The sequence below is a fragment of the Pelodiscus sinensis genome, chromosome 33 (genome assembly GCF_049634645.1).
Source record: "Pelodiscus sinensis isolate JC-2024 chromosome 33, ASM4963464v1, whole genome shotgun sequence".
Lineage (NCBI taxonomy): Eukaryota > Metazoa > Chordata > Testudines > Trionychidae > Pelodiscus > Pelodiscus sinensis.
The window spans coordinates 1,132,869-1,150,051 of NC_134743.1; the positions used below are offsets into that span (position 1 = coordinate 1,132,869).

At 60.1% G+C, this 17,183-nt stretch overlaps 1 protein-coding gene across 1 annotated transcript; it reads right to left on the reverse strand.

Annotated features, from left to right (window-relative positions):
• Window positions 1-3,684: 3,684 nt before the first annotated feature.
• Window positions 3,685-8,152, reverse strand: LOC142823314 (uncharacterized). The gene is made up of 11 exons (XM_075914234.1): window positions 7,723-8,152; window positions 7,325-7,428; window positions 6,888-7,010; window positions 6,286-6,353; window positions 6,062-6,167; window positions 5,688-5,783; window positions 5,416-5,520; window positions 4,892-5,027; window positions 4,565-4,659; window positions 4,164-4,316; window positions 3,685-3,806 (listed from the first exon to the last, which is right to left on the reverse strand). Exons 1-11 carry the CDS (start codon window positions 8,111-8,113, stop codon window positions 3,789-3,791), a joined length of 1,395 nt encoding a protein of 464 aa, XP_075770349.1. The 5' UTR covers window positions 8,114-8,152; the 3' UTR covers window positions 3,685-3,788.
• Window positions 8,153-17,183: the final 9,031 nt, after the last annotated feature.

A 17,183-nucleotide genomic window follows, 5' to 3' on the forward strand; every position in this document is an offset into this window, starting at 1 on the left:
CCCCCCCCACACACACCCACCCTTGCTTCCTGGAATCAGCCACCTAGGTGAATAAAGCTGGAAACCCCCATGCCTATAGCTGTGCACCTTTGCTTTCAATAGCTACAGCCATTCTAAAGTGCCCAGATCTCACAACTAAAAAGAAGACGTCCCAATGAGCTGCTAAGCTGTGCTGCCTGCCTCGGACAAGTAGCTCCAAGAAGAGCAAGTGCTGTAACTCTGGAGCCTAATGATGGTGGTGTCCTCCAGCCATTTTCAGCTTAGTACAGCTGCCTCCCTGTGAACCAGGTGCCAGCTGGCTATGGGGTCCCATAGACCTGGCTTGTGCAGCCTAACCTGATAACCAAGCAGCCCATCCATTACTAGCCAGCCGATTACCTTGGGCATGGGAGACCATCGCACTTGTAATTCCTGGGGCCTTCACGCACTGACAGGGCTTGACTCAATCAGCCAGCTAGGGAGAAAGAAATAAACAGAACGCAGAGGAGTCCCCAAGAGATCAGAAGACCAGCACGATGCCTTATAGGCCATTCAGCTGTGAAGAGTCACCAAGACAGGGCAGGTGATGCTAACCTGAGTTAGTCCATTAGCTGCGGCTAGGCTGGGCCATGAGAGGAGAGACAGGCAGTAAAACTGCAGCTGTCAGACCATAAGGAGGACACGGAGGTTTCCAAACCAGCTCAGAGAACAGGGCTGGGTAAGATGCAACCCACCTAACACTGTGATCTGGCCGCTTTCTGTTTAGATCCTGCTGCCCATGCCGCCGAATTCTAAGTGGGGACTCAGGCAGCAGGATCCAATTTTAAATGATTCACGGCTCATGGTTACAGCAGGGGCAGGAGCCACGAGCCCTTTAAAAAGCTGTAGCCACGCTGGACAGCTGCCAGTAGTGGCAAATCTGTGAGCTCTTTTCTGTGCTTTTAATTGAAAGCCTCAGCCGCGGAGAACTCTGAGGGTGGGCTAGTCCACAACACCGCCCCTTCTGCCTCAGGCTCCGCCCCTTCTGTGGGTGGAGCCGGCCTATGACCCCATACCAAAATCCTTTAAGTGGCCCCCTTCTGAAAATTATCGCCCACCCCTGTCACAGAATCATAGAAAAGTCTGAGTGGAAGGGACCATGATAGGTCCAGTGTTTCGCAAACTTTTTTTATAATGTACCCCCTTTAACAAAAATTTGTAAGTACCCCCAGTACCTACAGTTTTCAGACACACACAATTTTTTTCTACCGTTGCAACACATTTGTTTAAACAACTGCATCGTAGCCGGGCGGGCGATGGCATTTTTGGGTGTAAAAGGTACAAAAAGAATAAAGCGCTGTCAAACTGAAATTACCCTGTCCCCCAGACATCTCTTGAGTACCTTTAAGGGGACTCGTACCACTGGTCGAGAAGCACTGATCTAGTCCACCCCTGCACCGAGACAGGACCAAGCATGTTTGTCTCACCTCTTGGCTCCTAGGACACGGCTTGAACTAACGCACTTGGAAAGACATTATCGTATATACGCCGAAAGTGCTTCGTCTCAGTGTATTACCATAAAATCTAACTGACCAAACTCTGACCTTTCATTTCCCTGTCACTTGGCCAGCCACAGCCTCACACGCCTTCGGCATCAATCTCAAAGCCTTCGTCACGCTTTTACACACCTGTGCTGACACGCTTGTGAGCCAGGCACACTTGTGCGACATGTCCCAAAGCACTTGCTCCAGGGCATTACATCGCACTTGCCTGCCTTTGATGGACAGGGAAAGGGAGACCTGAAAGGCCTCTCCAAGGTCACCAGTGCGAGAGTGAGCGCAGAATTGCGGAGCAAGGGTCTAACACACAACTCTGTGCCTTAGTCACTAGGTGGCATTAGATTAGAACCCGGGAGTTCTTACACCGAACCCCCTGCCCCCTCCACTAGGCCATGCTGCTGGCCTCCCGCCTCTCCCCCAGGGCTTGGAGACAGACGGGAGGCTGGAGCCAGCCTGCGCAGAAGGGGCTATAACGCTTACAGCACGTTCATGACACTGCCCCTGCGCAGCCCCTCTCAGATCCACACTCGGAACCCACAAGAAACACCCCAAGAGCAGAGATGAAACCGCCACTCACCTGCAGCCCAGCTTCCAGGAAGGGCAAAGCAAAAGCGGAGCTCGCGGATTCCAGCCCAGCCTGGCACCTGCTTCCTGAACTTTGGCCCCTTTCCTCCAAGATAGCAGGAGGCTGCTCTGGGCCTTTTGTGCCCACGACGGGGCAGAAAAGCAAACTCAGCTGTTGGTTCCATCTTGCGGGCAGAGCCCCGGCAGACAGTGGCAGGCGGGGGTATCGACTGACCCTCCAACCCAGGATATTCCCCCCACACCTGGATTCGCTTCCTAGTCATCCCCATCTCCCTGCACGATCCTTGTTTTTCATCCCGCCGGTCCGAGAAATTGTCAGAGCAGGTTGATCCCGACCTTGCCAAGGGCTTAGGTTACATCACAAGGCTTTGCCGCCACAGCTGGCTTGGCTTGGGTGTGTGGCAAAAGCCCCCCCCCCCCCCCCCCGCTGGCACAGCTATTCTGGCAAAGCCGCCAGGGCAAATGGCAACTCTGCCGAAAAGCATCTGCTGGCTTTAAGCTCCCTGCAAGCTGTTCTCATCGCTCAGCCATCACCACCACTGCCCTGCCTCTGTCCTGCTCCTCATCCCCGCCCCCACTCCTGTCCCCTGTTCTCCTCCATCTCCTCCCCCTTCCCTTCTCCTGCCCCTCCCCATTTCCACCTGCCCTGCCCATCCCCATCCTCTCCCTCCCCCCGTCTGTCCCCCTCTTATGTGAGGGCTTTGCTGGAAACGCCCCCCCCCCCCCTCAAGCCAGGGAGATCTCCCCTCCGGGAACAATTCAGCCCCCCCCCATCTTGCTCCCTCCACTCCACAGTATTTCCTCCATTCCCCACAGTTGAAAATTGAGCTCCCCCATCCCCTCAGGTGACAGTCGGGCTCCCCCATACGCAGCTGCCTAGGTAGGCACCTCCGCAGCCAGAGCCTGCCCCTGGCGCCCACGTCCCCTCCCCGACTGCCTGTCCCAGGCGACCACCTGAACCTGCGTCCCCCATTCCCTCAGATCACAGCTCCCTCCCTGACCCTGCACCCCCCGACACCCCTCCCCCAGGCCAGACTCCTCTCTGGCACCCGCACCCCCTCCCCCAAACCCTCTGCTCCCCCTTAACCTAGGTCACAGCTCCCTCCCTGACCCTGCCCCCCCCGACACCCCTCCCCCAGGCCAGACTCCTCTCTGGCACCCGCACCCCCTCCCCCAAACCTTCTGCTCCCCCTTCACCCAGGTCACAGCTCCCTCCCTGACCCTGCACCCCCCCGACACCCCTCCCCCAGGCCAGACTCCTCTCTGGCACCCGCACCCCCTCCCCCAAACCTTCTGCTCCCCCTTCACCCAGGTCACAGCTCCCTCCCTGACCCTGCACCCCTCTAGAGCCCCTCCCCCAGGCCAGAGTCCTCTCCTGCGCCCATACCCCCTCCTGGACCCTGCACCCCTATCCACCGCCCCAGATCATACCCCCCCCCTGCACCCAGGCTCCACCCCTAAGCTCCCTTCTGCACCCAACCGCCCCGTCCCAGACCCCAAAGCCCTCGGTAGAAATGTGGCCCTTGATCAGTTGCCAAAATGGCCCCCCCATTACAAATTATTGACCAAGCCTGATCCAAATGTTTTTTGAAACATTGTTTAATGAGAATGTAAATACAATTCAATACAATTGGGAGGGTTGGGGGGAGGGGGACGCAGCTGCTGGCTCCTCAGCTCTTGCTGCTCTCACTGGGTGTCTTCCTGCTGCAAGGGAAGCAGAATCCGTCACATTCATCCCTGGGGACTCAGGGGAACTGGCCCCCCAGCATTTCCACCCTCCTCCCCCCTGCTCTCTGGTCACCCCCCGTCAGGCCCGCAGGGTGAGCTCCTGACCCCCCCCCCCCCCGAGCTCCTGACACCTCGGCCCCCTCCCGCCTCCTAGGACAGTTTCTGTGTTCAGAGCCTCCCCCACCCCCAGGGACGCTCGCAGGGGCAGGAGGGATTCTGCCAGCAGGGACGTGGGGTGGGGGCAGCCTGAGGAAAGGGGCGGGGGACTCCCTGAGGGGATGGGAAGGAGACCCTGGCCCTGCCCCACTCTCCTGATCTGCTCCGGCTGCTCACCATGTATTCCAGGAGCTGATGGGCCTGCCCATGCAGGGCGTGGGCCAGGACCAGCCCGGCCTGGCTGGGGCGCCGCAGGGGGGAGCGGGCAGCGAGCAGAGCCTTGTCCAAAAAGCAGTTCTCCTGCTCTGCTGTGAAGAGCTGCCCAAAGACCTGGAATCAAGAGCACAGGAGGTTTCAGCTGACGGCCCAGAGCCCGGCCCCAACTCCTGGGGCTAAAACAGCTTCCTCCTCCCCCAAACTCCCTTCCAGACCCTGCACCCAGACGCTCTCCTCACCCGGCACCCCAACCCCTGCCCCAGGTCACAGCTTCCTCCTGCCCCCAAGACCCTCCTACCCGCACGAGGGCCCCAGCCAGCCCCACCCCCGAGCCCTGCCCTGCCCTGGCAGCGCGTCCTTACCTCTCCCACCCTCACGCTGTTGCTGTGAGCCAGGACCCATCTTTCTTTGTAGTAGTGTCTGCACCACAGGTCCTCTGCCTGGTGGATGTTGAGGCCTGCAAGAGACACAACAGGGTCATTCTGCTGGCAGGTCTGAGCCCTTCCCCTCCCACGGGTCCCTGCAGGCATCCCTGGGCAAATGGAGGGGCACAGGGGGCAGAAGGAGGGGAACACAGAGGGACGCATCCCCCCTTGGGCCAGTCTGGGGGAAAAGGGCTGGGTCCCCTCCCCCTGCCGCCGGCACCCTCAGGGTGTCCCTGGGGCCCAGGTCCCGGCTGGGTTCCTTACCCCTGTGGTGCAGGAGGAGTTGATACAGGCTGTGCACCCCCTCCCGGGCCAGCCGGCTGACGTCTTCGGATGGGTCCGAAATAAAAAGGCCCAGCTGGGCCACGTGGTGACCCATCCTCGGCCAGTCGGCGGAGTTCTGAGGGGAGAGAAGAGGGGGGGTCCCTCAGCATCCTGGGGCTGCACGTCCCATGCAAACGGCCGCCGAGGCGGGTCTGAGCTCGGGGGACGGACAGAGACACCTCCCGGGGCGGGGCGGGGCCGGCCTTGCGAGGAGACAACCCTGAGCAATGGCCCCGACTGAAGGGTCACTCCGGGGGTGGAACAAGGGGATCCACTGACGGCCACTCCCCAGTCTGGGGCCCAGTCCCTCAAGAGCCCCCCTGAAGGGCCCAGGGTCGCCCCTCCCCGGGGAAAGGAGAACGCGGCCCATTCCCGGCCCATTCCCGGCCCTGCCTCTGCCTCCCGGGGACGCTCCCAGCCCCGCGCCCTGCAGCCCCAGACCCCCCGGCTCCGAGGTCACTTACGTCAAACCCCGGGAGGGTGGTGGCGACTCCCAGCAGGGCCGTGGTGCTGCCAAGGGCCCTGGCTCGCTCCTGGGGCAGGCGGGACTCCAGCCACGGGCTCAGGTGCTGGGGGGGAAAGAGGCAGGTCAGGACCCGTAGGGAGGTGCCGGTTCTGGGCAGAGCCTGGGGCTCCTCTCGGACTGTGCCCCCCCCAGCCACTGACACTGCTCCTCTCTCGGCCCCCCCCCCCGAGGAAGCAGGGACAATGGCCCCGTCCCCCCCACGGGGCTCACCTCCATTATGAGCTGCAGCCGGGCGGTGTCTGGGGACTCGGCGAGGAGGCTCGCCAGTAGGGCCTGGAGGTCGTAGGGAAGGGCCCGGATGAACTGCTGCAAGACAAGGGGGAGCCCTGGGTCAGAGGGGGGTTGGGGGATCCAGGCCACCCGCTGGCTCCGGGGTCCAGCCTAGAGCAGGGTCTGAGCCGCCTCGCATAGCAGGGAGGAGCCCAGGCTGGGCGTGGAAGGGACGGGCCCCCCGGGAGAGCAACGGGAACCCTGGAGGGAAGGATCCAAACCTGCAGCTTCTTCCCTCCCTCTGCCCCCCCCCCCCCCCCCACTCCTCTCTGGAGCTCCAGCCCAGCCCGGGAGCAGGGCCCGGAGGGACGTACCTGAGTGTGGATGGGCTCCTGCTGCCAGTCCCCAGACACAGTCTGTCCTACGGCCGCCGTCAGCAGGGGGCTCAGGAGCTGGGCCCGCAGAGGAGGCTGCAAGGTGCTGGCAGGAGAGAGGGGCAGAGACTGTTAATTCAGCAGCAGGAGACAGAGACTTTCCCACTCCCTGGCCAGGGGATCTGCTCTGGGGGGAGTCGGCGGGAGGGGGGGGGGGTCGGTACCTGAGGCTGCAGGCGGCATTGAGGCAGTCGGCCAAGACCAGCGGGGGGGGCGAGTCCTCCATGATCTCCTGTGAGACCCAAGGGGAAAAAGGGGCGTGTGAGGCTGGGCCCCCAAGAGACGCTCACGCGGCCAGCGCCCCCACCCAGCAGGATCCAACCCCACTGCCTCCCGCTGCCCTGTAGCCCCCCTGCCCGGCACAGGGCCCCTCCCAGCACCCCCCTCCCAAACCGGGACCAGCTCAATCCTTGTCCCCAGGCCGTCTCCTGCCCCTCCCTGCCCTGGTGACCAGCCTCTGAACCTCCTCATCCCTGCTCCCCAGGCGCATCCCCAGCAGCCCGCTCGGCTCCCTTCCAGCCCCCCATGGCCCGGGGAGACCCCTCCCTGTCCCGAATCCCCCTTCCTGTCCGGCACCCCAGACCTGCCCCATTTCTGTGTCCCTCCCTCCTCCAGCATCCCCACCCACCCTCCCCATGTCCACCTCCAGCCCTCCTGGCTCCACCCATCCCGTTTCCAGCACCCCCACCCGCCGCCATGGCCCAGGCAGACCCCTGTCCACCCCACGTATCCCCTCCCCTCCTCCCGGCTGCCGCGACTCGCTTACAACGATCCTGGCCATCATGGTGTCCTTGCAGCAGCGCGGCGCCAGGGTGTCCTCGCCCCTTTGGAGGGCGGCGAGGCAGGCGAGGGGGATGGCCAAGAGGAACCGCTGCAGGGCGGCTGGGCTCTGCACCCCAGAGAGAGTCTGTGAGCCTGGGGCCTGCCTGCCCCCCACGGACAGCTGCAGGGCTCAGGCCTCCCAGGAGTGGAGGTGGGAGCTGCCGGTTGTCCAAGCACCCGCACTCCCCCCCCAACTGCTGCCTCAGGCTTGTGGGGGCCCAGCTGGTGCATGACAAGAGCCCCCAGCTTGGGGGGTCCAGGTCATGCAGGAGAAGGGGCCCCAGGGGGATCCCCAGGGACAAGCCCCTCCCGGAGGGGGGGGGACGTGCTGGGAAGGGGCCGGACAATCTCGGGTCCCCCCCGTGTGGAGAAGGTTCCTACCGTGTCCCGGGTGTGGAGCTGCTCTTCGATGTCGTAGATGGCCCCTTCCTCCACCCGGGAGTCCACCCGCTCCTGGCAGAGCTCCGCCGAGGCGCAGGGGGGCTCTGTGCGGGAGGGAAGGGACCAGGGTGACTCCAGCGGCCAGCAGGGGTCACGCGCCCCCATGTCAGGGACCCAGGGCAGGTTGGGCCCCACACGCCCCTCGCAGGGACCCATCCCCCTGCCACCCTCACATCTGCCAACGCCCTCAGCAGAGACCCCCACCAGGAACAAGAGAGCCAAGCAGCCCCCCCCCCCCCCATCCATTGCCCTGGCTGCGGGGCAGACACTGGGGCTGCCCCTCCCCCCCCCCGGGTACTGGGTGAGCCCCTGGGCCCAGCATGTTCACGGCCCCTCACCTGGGTCTGAGCGGCTGCAGGAGGTGGCCCGGCTGCAGCTGGAGGCCCAGGCGCTGCTGCTGACGGACCTGGACCCACAGCTGCAGGGGCTGGTGCGGGGAGCGACGGGCTGGGGGCTCCCGGAGACTGGCAGGTCCCCGGGGGCCGGGCAGGGCGATGCCCCCTGGTGGTAATGGGGGCTGGGCTCCCGGGGCAGGTGTTTCTCTCCACAGAGGAGGCCCCGGAGCCACCCTACCCGGCTCCCCCGCTGGGCTGGGTCCCGCCTGCCCAGCCGCCTCTGGAGCCAGGTCCGGGGGGGCCTGGCCGGTGGGCGAGTCGCCCCGAGCTGGTGGGATCCAGCTTCCCCGCCCGCGGGGACGGAGAAGCTGCTCCCCACCGGCCCTGGGGCCATCTTCAGGGCTTTCTTGAACCACAGCCGAAAACGTTTGGCCATGCTGGAAATGAGGGGAGCAAAGGGGAGCTTGGGGCGCAGCCTGATGAACGAAATCCAGGGGTTCCAGCTCCCCAGAGCGACTGCCCCCAGCCCCCAAATGGCCCCTTGCTTATCGGTTCGGTCTTGCACAGGCACTGCAAGGACCTGAGGGTATGTCTACACTACCCCGCTAGTTCGAACTAGGAGGGTAATGTAGGCATACCGCACTTGCAAATGAAGCCCGGGATTTGAATTTCCCGGGCTTCATTTGCATAAGCGGGGAGCCGCCATTTTTAAAACCCCGCTCGTTCGAACCCCGTGCAGCGCGGCTACACGGGGCACGAACTAGGTAGTTCGAACTAGGCTTCCTAGTTCAAACTACCGTTACTCCTCATTCCACGAGTCTCCTGCCCATCAACAGCCCCTTCTTGGCCAATCAGGGGAGAATCTAAGGTGTGGGGGGTGGAGCGTTCTCCCCAAAGACACCGGCATAGACTTGTTCCAGCCCCACCTCCCCAGTCCCCACAATGGGGGCTGCATCCCCCACCCCACGGCTCCTGCAAACCACCCCCCGTCCTTCAGCTAGTCTGTTGGGTCCCAAGCTGGGGGAGGCAGCAAGGGAAGGTCACAGAGGAGGCAAGAACAGAGCAGAAATGTGGGGGGATGGAGGAAAAGGGAAACCAACCAGGAGAAAGCCCCAGTGGCGCTAAGGACGCAGCCCAGGTGAGGAATCACCTTCTGGCCCTTGACCGAGGGCTGGGCCTGCCTGGAACCCAGCCGGCCCCGGGCGGGATCCAACCCCTGGGGGCTCTTACCTTCGTCACAAAGGTGTCGGGATGTGGAACTCACAGAACGCGAAGGAACCGTGAGGAGGAGACGCACCAGAGCTAAAGCAACCGGGGGTCTCCAAAGTCCCCTGGGCCCGCCCCCCGCTTTTATCAGCCTGAGATGTGGGTCCCTCTGTGAGGTCACCACCTCCCCACCTGCCCTTTGCCTTATATGCTGAGGGCTGCCCAAAGCCCCTGTGAGGTCACCGGCCCCCCCCCCCACCCTGCCAGGCAAATGTCCTGCCTCTGGCCACCCCCCTGGGAAGTTTGAGCCATTACTAGGGGTCCCTCCCCCTCCCTCATAGGCTGCTCCCTGCCCTACACTGCAGGCTTCTTGCACGAGAGCTGTTTCACGCCGGAGTTCTTGCGCAAAAGGTCTCGTGCAAGAGTGCCTCCACCCTGCCATGGGCTTTTGCACAAGAGCGTCCATGGCAGTGTGAACGCTCTCTTGTGCAAGAAAGCTCTGATGGTCATTTTAGCCATAAAAGTGTCTTGCTCAAGAAGCCCCTGGTGCCCGTCCACGCTGCCTTCTTGCACAACAGCTCTTGCACAAAGGGGGCTTAGTCATCGTCGGGAGAGGAATAACTCCTGTGCAAGGAGCCCTGTTCTCTGATGCTTTACTGCAAATTTACTTCTGCAAGAACACACGTAGAGTGTAGACGCGCCACAAGTTTTTTCGCAAGAACACGCAAAAACAAGCCATGTGGATGTTTTCTTTTTAGGCAAAAGCCCCTTTTTGCACAAGATCGGTCGGCCTTTTTGCAGGCATAGGGATCTTGTGGGAAAAGGGGGTTTTTTGCACAAAAAGTAAACATCCACACGGCTCGGTTTTGCGCACAAACCCCGAGCACAAAAACGGATCGGCAGAAAATATGCAAATGACATTGCGTGTCATAGAGTCCCTCGTTAGCATATTTGTTGCCAAAAAAACTCGTTGTGTAGACGTAGCCTAGGAGAGAAGCGATCTCAGACACAAAGCCCTTCAGTAAGAGGGCATAGCCCTGGGGCGTGGTAGGAGACGTACGGCAGACATGGGAGGTCACTCTCCTAGCTATTTGGCACGGAGGAGGCCTCAGCTGGAGCACTGTGTCCAGATCTCAGGGCCATGCTTTAGGAGAGAGAGTCCAGAGGGGAACTATGAAAAGGGATTAGGGACGTTAGATATTCACTGAGTAGTCAATTAACCTCATGATTTCTTATCGGTTACTTGACTTTTCGATAGTCCCCAGGGGCCAGCTGTCTCAGTCCTGGCTCGCGCTGGGTCCGGGACCTACCCCCTCTGCGGCTCTGCATTTACAGTGTGTTAGGAGCCAGGCAGGCAGGCAGCCTCTCTCAGTTCCAGTTTGCACCAGGTCCAGAAGCTCAGACCCAGCCCCCAGGCAAGGGCTGCTGCCAGCTTGTGCTGCTGCCTCTGATACAGAGGCAGCAGTACGGAGTGCCAGGAGGGAACTGGTCTAAAAAGCACCTCCCCTTGCGACCTGGCTGCCTGTCATCCCACGCTGCTGCCTCCGTTTTTGGCGAGAGAGAGCCGCCTGTCTTGAGACACCGGTGGGGAGTCGGATTTTCAAAAGGCAGGTCTCTGTCCTTTGTGAGCCTTCCAAAGCGCTTCGGTGGGGGGAGGGGGCAGGAAGGCGGACGACACTCAGGAATTGTAGCACCCAAATCCACGGAGTGTTTCGCCAGCACCTCCTGCAACAGAGCCCAATCCCTGACAGGCTTTTAGGCAAGATAGATCATTTGAAAAAATGACAGACACAGGGTTTTCCGTCACCGCTCTCCCTTTCTTTTATTTCCCTGGGCTAACTGGCTTGTTCCTCTTTGGCTAAGGATGGAAGGGTATGTCTACACTACAATGTTAGTTCGAACTAACGGACATTAGTTCGAACTAACATTCATAGCCGCTACACTAGCGCTCCGCTAGTTCGAATTTGAATCGAACTAGCGGAGCGCTTAGTTCGAACTAGGAAAACCTCATTTTACGAGGCTTAAGCCTAGTTCGAACTTACTAGTTCGAATTAAGGGCTGTGTAGCCCCTTAATTCGAACGAGTGGGAGGCTAGCCCTCCCCAGGTTTCCCTGGTGGCCACTCTGGCCAACACCAGGGAAACTCTATGCCCCCCTCCCGGCCCCGGACCTCTTAAAGGGGCACGGGCTGGCTACGGTGCCCGTGCCAGGTGCAAGCCCTGCACGGCACAGAGCCACCCACCCGATGTCCCCCAGCCCACCCCCTCTTCCCGGGACCAGGCTGGCGGCTCCCGGAAGCTTGCCCGGGACCGCAAGAGGCGGGTACATTCCTGGGCTAGTGCGGACATCGTGGACCTCGTCCACGATCTCCGCACTAGGCACAGGAAAGTGGCCATCTAGGGCAGGAGAGCTGCCAGCCTGGCCACCCAGGAGCAGGTTTGCATGAAAATCAAGGGGGTCCACTGAGACCCCCGACCCTGAGCCCTGAGCTTACAATGGCCGTCCTGGGTCAGACCAAAGGTCCATCTAGCCCAGTAGCCTGTCTGCCGACAGCGGCCAACCCTAGGGACCGTGGAGGGGATGGACCAAAGACAGTGACCAAGCCATTTGTCTCGTGCCATCCCTCTCCAGCCTTGCACAAACTTTGGGCAGGGACACCACTCCTACCCCCTGGCTAAGACTACTCCATGGACCCAACCTCCATGACTTGATCTCACTTCCCTTTCAACTCTGTTCTAGTTGTAGCCTTCACAGCCTCCTGCAGCAAGGAGTTCCACCGGTTAACTATTTGCTTTGTCAAGAACAACAACTTTCTCTTACTAGTTTCAAGCCTGCTACCCAGTCCTTTCCTTTGGTGTCCTCTAGTCCTTCTTTATGGGAACTCATGAAGAACTTTTCTCAATGCACCCTCTCCACCCAACCCCTGCTTTTAGAGACCTCTAGCCTGTCCCCCCTCCGTCTCCTCTTTTCTAAGCTGAACAGTCCCAGTCTCTGTAGCCTCTCTTCATCTGGGACCTGTTCCCAACCCCTTATCATGTTAGTTGCCCTCCCCTCTCCCAGCCTTAATCTTCCCCTCTCCCACCTCCTTTTCCCAGTCTCCCCCAGTTTTGTTCAATAAAGACAGAGTCAATGTTGGAAGAAACGTTATCTTTATTTTGTACATCAATAAGAAGGGGGGCTAGGGAAGGGTAAGTGGAAGGAGGTGAGGGAGGAATGGGGTACGAGCCCCCGATGGGGAGGACTAGGCTGGCTCTGCAGGCTTCTGGGGGTGGAAGCTCTCCTGCAGCCCCCCGATTACCCCCTCTCCCCAGATGGCAGCCTGCGGCAAGTGCAGCCGGGCTGATGGCTGAGTGGTGTGATGTGCCCAGTGTGGGTACTCCGGGCACTCCAAGCCAGGACTGGTTTTCAAGCGGGGCACCCCTTAGAACTGTCTGTCCGGGGTGGGGGTCGGGACCCTTTAAGCGCAGCCCTCGGCTAGCCTGAGACTGCATCTCCACGCTCTAAGTCCTCCTCTGATGCCCTGCTGGCACTGCTTCCGGCCATCCTTAAGCCCTGTTCAGAGTCCACTCAATGTGGACTTGCTAGTTCGAATTAGCAAAACTAGTTTTTAGTTCTAGACGCGTTAGTTCGAATTAGCTTAGTTCGAACTAGCGCTGTAGTGTAGACATACCCGAAGAGAGGAGCCAGCAGGGGTAGAATGAATTGTGTACCAGGTCCTGGAAACAAGAGCATCTCCTCCAGATCACCCATCCACACCTGAACTGTTTAAAAGCTTGGCTGCCAATAAAGACACCTTAGCTCAGCAAATGCCAAGCCAGGCACCTGTGTTTGGACACGAGGGGTGCACAGGGATGTGAGAACCAGGAAGGCTGATCTGTGAATTCACCCCCAACCGTCCCAGTACAAGACAGACGCTTGCGCCAACCAGCAGGGGTCACTGCTCCTCGGGTTTGGCTTGGACAAAGGTGCCCATCTGTTTAGTGTTGGCGTCTCGGAGCTGCGCCAGCTGCCTCTGGCCACGGCGGAGCAGATACTCGATGTGCATCACGTCGGCCCGGGGGATGCTGGCGTTCTTCCGGAACTCGGCCTGGATGCGAGGCAGGAATCCCGGCTTCTCCCGGCCGGCGCGCAGGAACTGCCTGTATAGGCTCAGGACGTGCTTCTGCAGCTTGCTATGCCGGGCCATGGTGCGCCTGGGGAGCCCTCCCAGGCCACGGGGGGGCCAGCGCCACGAGGCAGGGGCTGGAAGTGAACAGAGGCGGAGATGTTAGAGCAGCATCTCATTCCCAGACGCGCCTGTGCGGGCAGTTCCATGCACTTTTCACCCCCACCTGCTAGGGTTACCAGATGGTTTAAAAAAAATACCGAACAGCAGGGGCCGGGGGGGGGGGGGACTGGCTGGAAAAGAGGGGGTGGGGGGGAACCGGCCGCCGGGAAGCAGGGCTGGCTGGGAGGGGGCAGGAGGGAGCGGGGCTGTCCGGGGGGCAACCAGCCGTCGGGAAGCGGGTCTAGTTGGGTTGAGGACCAAGAGGTGGGGGAACCGGCCGGCAGTGCTGCAGAGATGTACCAGAGCCTGGGTCGGATTCATCTTTGGTGGGCCCTGGCTCCTAGACCATAGACACACTTCCCCCCCCCACCCCCCCGGAGGCCCTAGGGAAAATGGCACCCCGGCCCTGTGGACATGGTGCCCTCTCTGTTTCCCTTGGCCCCGTAGGCACTAAGCTCCACTCCTGCCGCCCAACTCCTACAAGGCCCGACGGATTTCTCTGTGGCCCCCGACCCAAAAAAGGATCCCCCCAGCCCTGTGTTAGGGGATACGAGGGAGTCTGGCTGGGATGTAAGTGCAAATAACTCTGCTCTTAGCAGCTCTGAACCGATGGGCTCTGCCCTGTGCCCCACCCAAGAACCCTAACATAAGAACGGCAGTACTGGGTAGCCTGTCTGCTGACAGTGGCCAGCACCAGGTGCCCCAAAGAGGGTTGACCAAAGACAATGATCAAGCGATTTGTCTCCTGCCATCCTTCTCCAGCCTTCCACAAACAGAGGCCAGGGACACTATTTCTATCTCCTGGCTAATGGCCTTTTATGGACCTAACCTCCGTGAAATTATCTAGCTTCTCTTTAAATCCTGTTATAGTCCTAGCCTTCACAGTCTCCTCTGGCAAGGAGTTCCACAGGTTGACTACACCCTGTGTGAAGAAGAACTTTCTTTTATTAGTTTTAAACCTGCTACCCATTAACTTCATTTGGTGTCCTCTAGTTCTTCTATTATGGGAACTAATAAATCACTTTTCTTGATTCACCCTCTCCACACCACTCATGTTTTTATAGACCTCTATCATATCCCCCCTCAGTCTCCTCTTTTCTAAACTGAAAAGTCCCATCGCTTTAACCTCTCCTCATATGGGACTCGTTCCAAACCCCTAATCATGTTAGTTGCCCTTTTCTGAACCCTTTCCAAGGCCAAAATATCTTTTTTGAGGTGAGGAGACCACAGCTGTACACAGTATTCAAGATGTGGGCGTACCATAGTTTTATACAGGGGCACCCTGAGTTACCAAACCACATGACACTGCCCATTAAAAACCCACCAGGACATACCCAGCATTTATATGCAGAGGTCCCGCACCAGCAGCAATCTGCACTGGACAGGAAACCATCCGCCCAGCACGCGCGGGAAATCACAGGAACCCAGCCTGGACGGTCCGATGCCCCAGCCCTGACAGAAGAAAATCAAGGTGTGCTTGAAGTGCCACGCCCACCATCCCTTGGTCCTCTGGGGCATTCGGCACATCCTGCTGGGTGAAAGGGCCGGTCACAGCTCCAGGGTCTGTCACACTTCAGGGCCTTTGGCAGCTCCTATTCACCGGGGTCAGGCAGATAATCGCCCCGAGCTTTCCCAGCACTTTTCAGCATCAGCTCTCAAAGGGGGGCAGCGTGACCCCCATGGGAGCAGGGGAATGTCAAAGAAGGAATGGGGCGGGGCAGGGGAGGCAGCCAATGGCTTCTCCTAATGCAGTGGTCCCCAACCATTTGAGGTTGCCGGGCGCCAAGGGGTGTGGCTGTTTGCCCGCAGGGCGCCCTGGAGCGGAGCCCCCCATTGCGCACCCGGGGGCGGGGCCCCCCCATAGACACATTCCCAGGGCCATCCCCCCCCCCCACAAGTACCGCATGCCCAGGGCCGGGCCTCCCACCAAGCGCCGCGCGCCCGGGACCGGCGCTCTCCCCCCAAGCACCGCGTGCCCGGGGCCGGCGCACCCTGCAAGCGCCACGCGCCCGGGGCCGGCACTAGCGCTGGCACTCTCCCCCCCCCAAGCACCGCGCGCCCGGGGCCGGCGCTCTCCAAGCGCTGTGCGCCCAGGGCTGGCGCACCCTGCAAGTGCCGCACGCCCGGAGCCTGCGCTCCCCCCATGCGCCACGTGGCCATAGCGCGGGCAGCCAATCTGCGGCGCCCCCGGGGCCGGCGCTCACCGTGCACCATGCGCCCGGGGCCAGCTCCGGCACCGCACATGCGCCACGTGCCCGGGGCCAGGCCAGCCCTGAGCACTTGGCGGGCGCATACAAATGCGGGCACCGTGTTGGGGACCACTGTCCTAATGTTAGCAGTGGGGACACCAAGTTTGGAAGTGAATGGTTAACCAGTAAGCCGGTTATGGTTAACCAGAGGGGGCTGGAGCAGCCCTCCACCAGCCATAGGCAGAGGGCACTCTGGCACGCCACGGGTAGGGTTGCTCAGCAGTCACAGCAGTGTGCCAAGGGGGTAGGTGTGTGGGCTGCTCCAAGCCCATCTTTAACACGTCCTACGTGTCCCATTTAATCGGTTAACTGGTTCAACATATTGTTTAACTGGTTAGCTAATTAAATGAGATTTTACATCCCTGGCACCAAGGTGGCTAAAAGTAGGGTTGAATTGGGACTAGAAATTCCAGGATTTTGACTTTTTTTTCCTGATCACACACAGTTCTGCAAATAAATTCACGTTTTGTTTAGATTTTGACTTTTTTTAAATGTAGTACGGTGGATTACGGAAGATAAACTTTAAAGAGACCAAACAAAGAGTCATTTCAGGAATGGAAAACTACATTTTAATGTTCTGAAATGGTGGAGTTTTCCCCTTCCAAACAAAAGGTCACTAAAATCAATCTTGTCAAGAAACAGGCAAAAAAAAAACCCCAACCCAAACCAGGGAGAAACACGTTCCTTGGTTTGTAAACACAGACACAGAGAACAGCTCCTTCCGCTGGGGGGGTAGGAATAAAGAAAATAATCCCTCGCCCCCTCCCCTTCCTATTTGGTCCTAAAGGATGAAGATTTGTGCAGGCTGCGGGGGCAGGACTGATACTCAGGGAATGGGGAGCATGGGGGAGAAGGGGGCAGCTTGCTTACAATCCAGGGGCAACCCCGTGTCTCGGGGCTGGCCCAGCACAGGCGGGATTTCTGCAGCGCAGGGGGACACGAGGTGAAACAAGCAGCGACTCGGCCGATTGGGGCTTGTTATTGTAGGGTCGCATTGAAGCAGACACTGGCACCAGCGTCGCCTCCAAGAGCGAGGGGAGTGCGCGGCCTGGTAACCCCGGACGGACCCGGACCTGGACCCCCCTGCGCTGGGGGGCCAGGAGTCACCGCCCCCCGCCCCTCACCTCCGCCTCCTGCCTGCTCGCAGCTCCTGGGTCCGCGGCAGCAGCTGTGCCAGCCGGCTCCGAATGTTGAAACACCAGCAACATTAGCCCTCGCTTCCCATTGGCTGGAGGGCCCCAGGGGCGGACGCAGGAAAGGGGAAGCTCCGCCCTTCGAGGGCCACGTGGGCCGGCAGTGGAAGTTGCAAGTCAGCTGGAGGAGAGAGGGGCCCGGCCCGGCCTGCGCACGTGGCTTTCACCGCAGCGCTCACCTGCCCTCACGCCCCACGCTCCTGCTTTTCCCTCCCTGCGTTGTTCGACCCAACCCTCACCCAGGCATCCACCCAGTTCACCCCGATTCTCACCCCTTTTTAAACTTGTTCCTAAGAAACCCCGATCGGTTCCTGGGAAATTCCCAACAACTCTTATCAGTGGTGCCTGTTACATACCAGCTGGGTTTTCCCTTTGATATTTACATACCCCCTGCCTCCTTTTTTCGCCCCTCCCATTTTTTCCTCCCCTGTTCATTTTGGTTCTGGACATACAACACTCCAGTTGTCTGAAGAAGTGGGCTATGCCCAGGAAAGCTCATGATCCCATCGACACGGTTTGTTAATCTTTAAGGTGACTATATGTTGTGTTT

Coding starts and splice junctions, on each gene's coding strand:
- LOC142823314 (XM_075914234.1), bottom strand. CDS start 8,113: ATGGCCCCAGGGCCGGTGGGGAGCAGCTTCTCCGTCCCCGCGGGCGGG. Junction 7,011..7,324: donor AGCTCCACACCCGGGACACG/GTAGGAACCTTC, acceptor TCTGGGGTGCAG/AGCCCAGCCGCCCTGCAGCG. Junction 5,784..6,061: donor AGGAGCCCATCCACACTCAG/GTACGTCCCTCC, acceptor CTTGTCTTGCAG/CAGTTCATCCGGGCCCTTCC.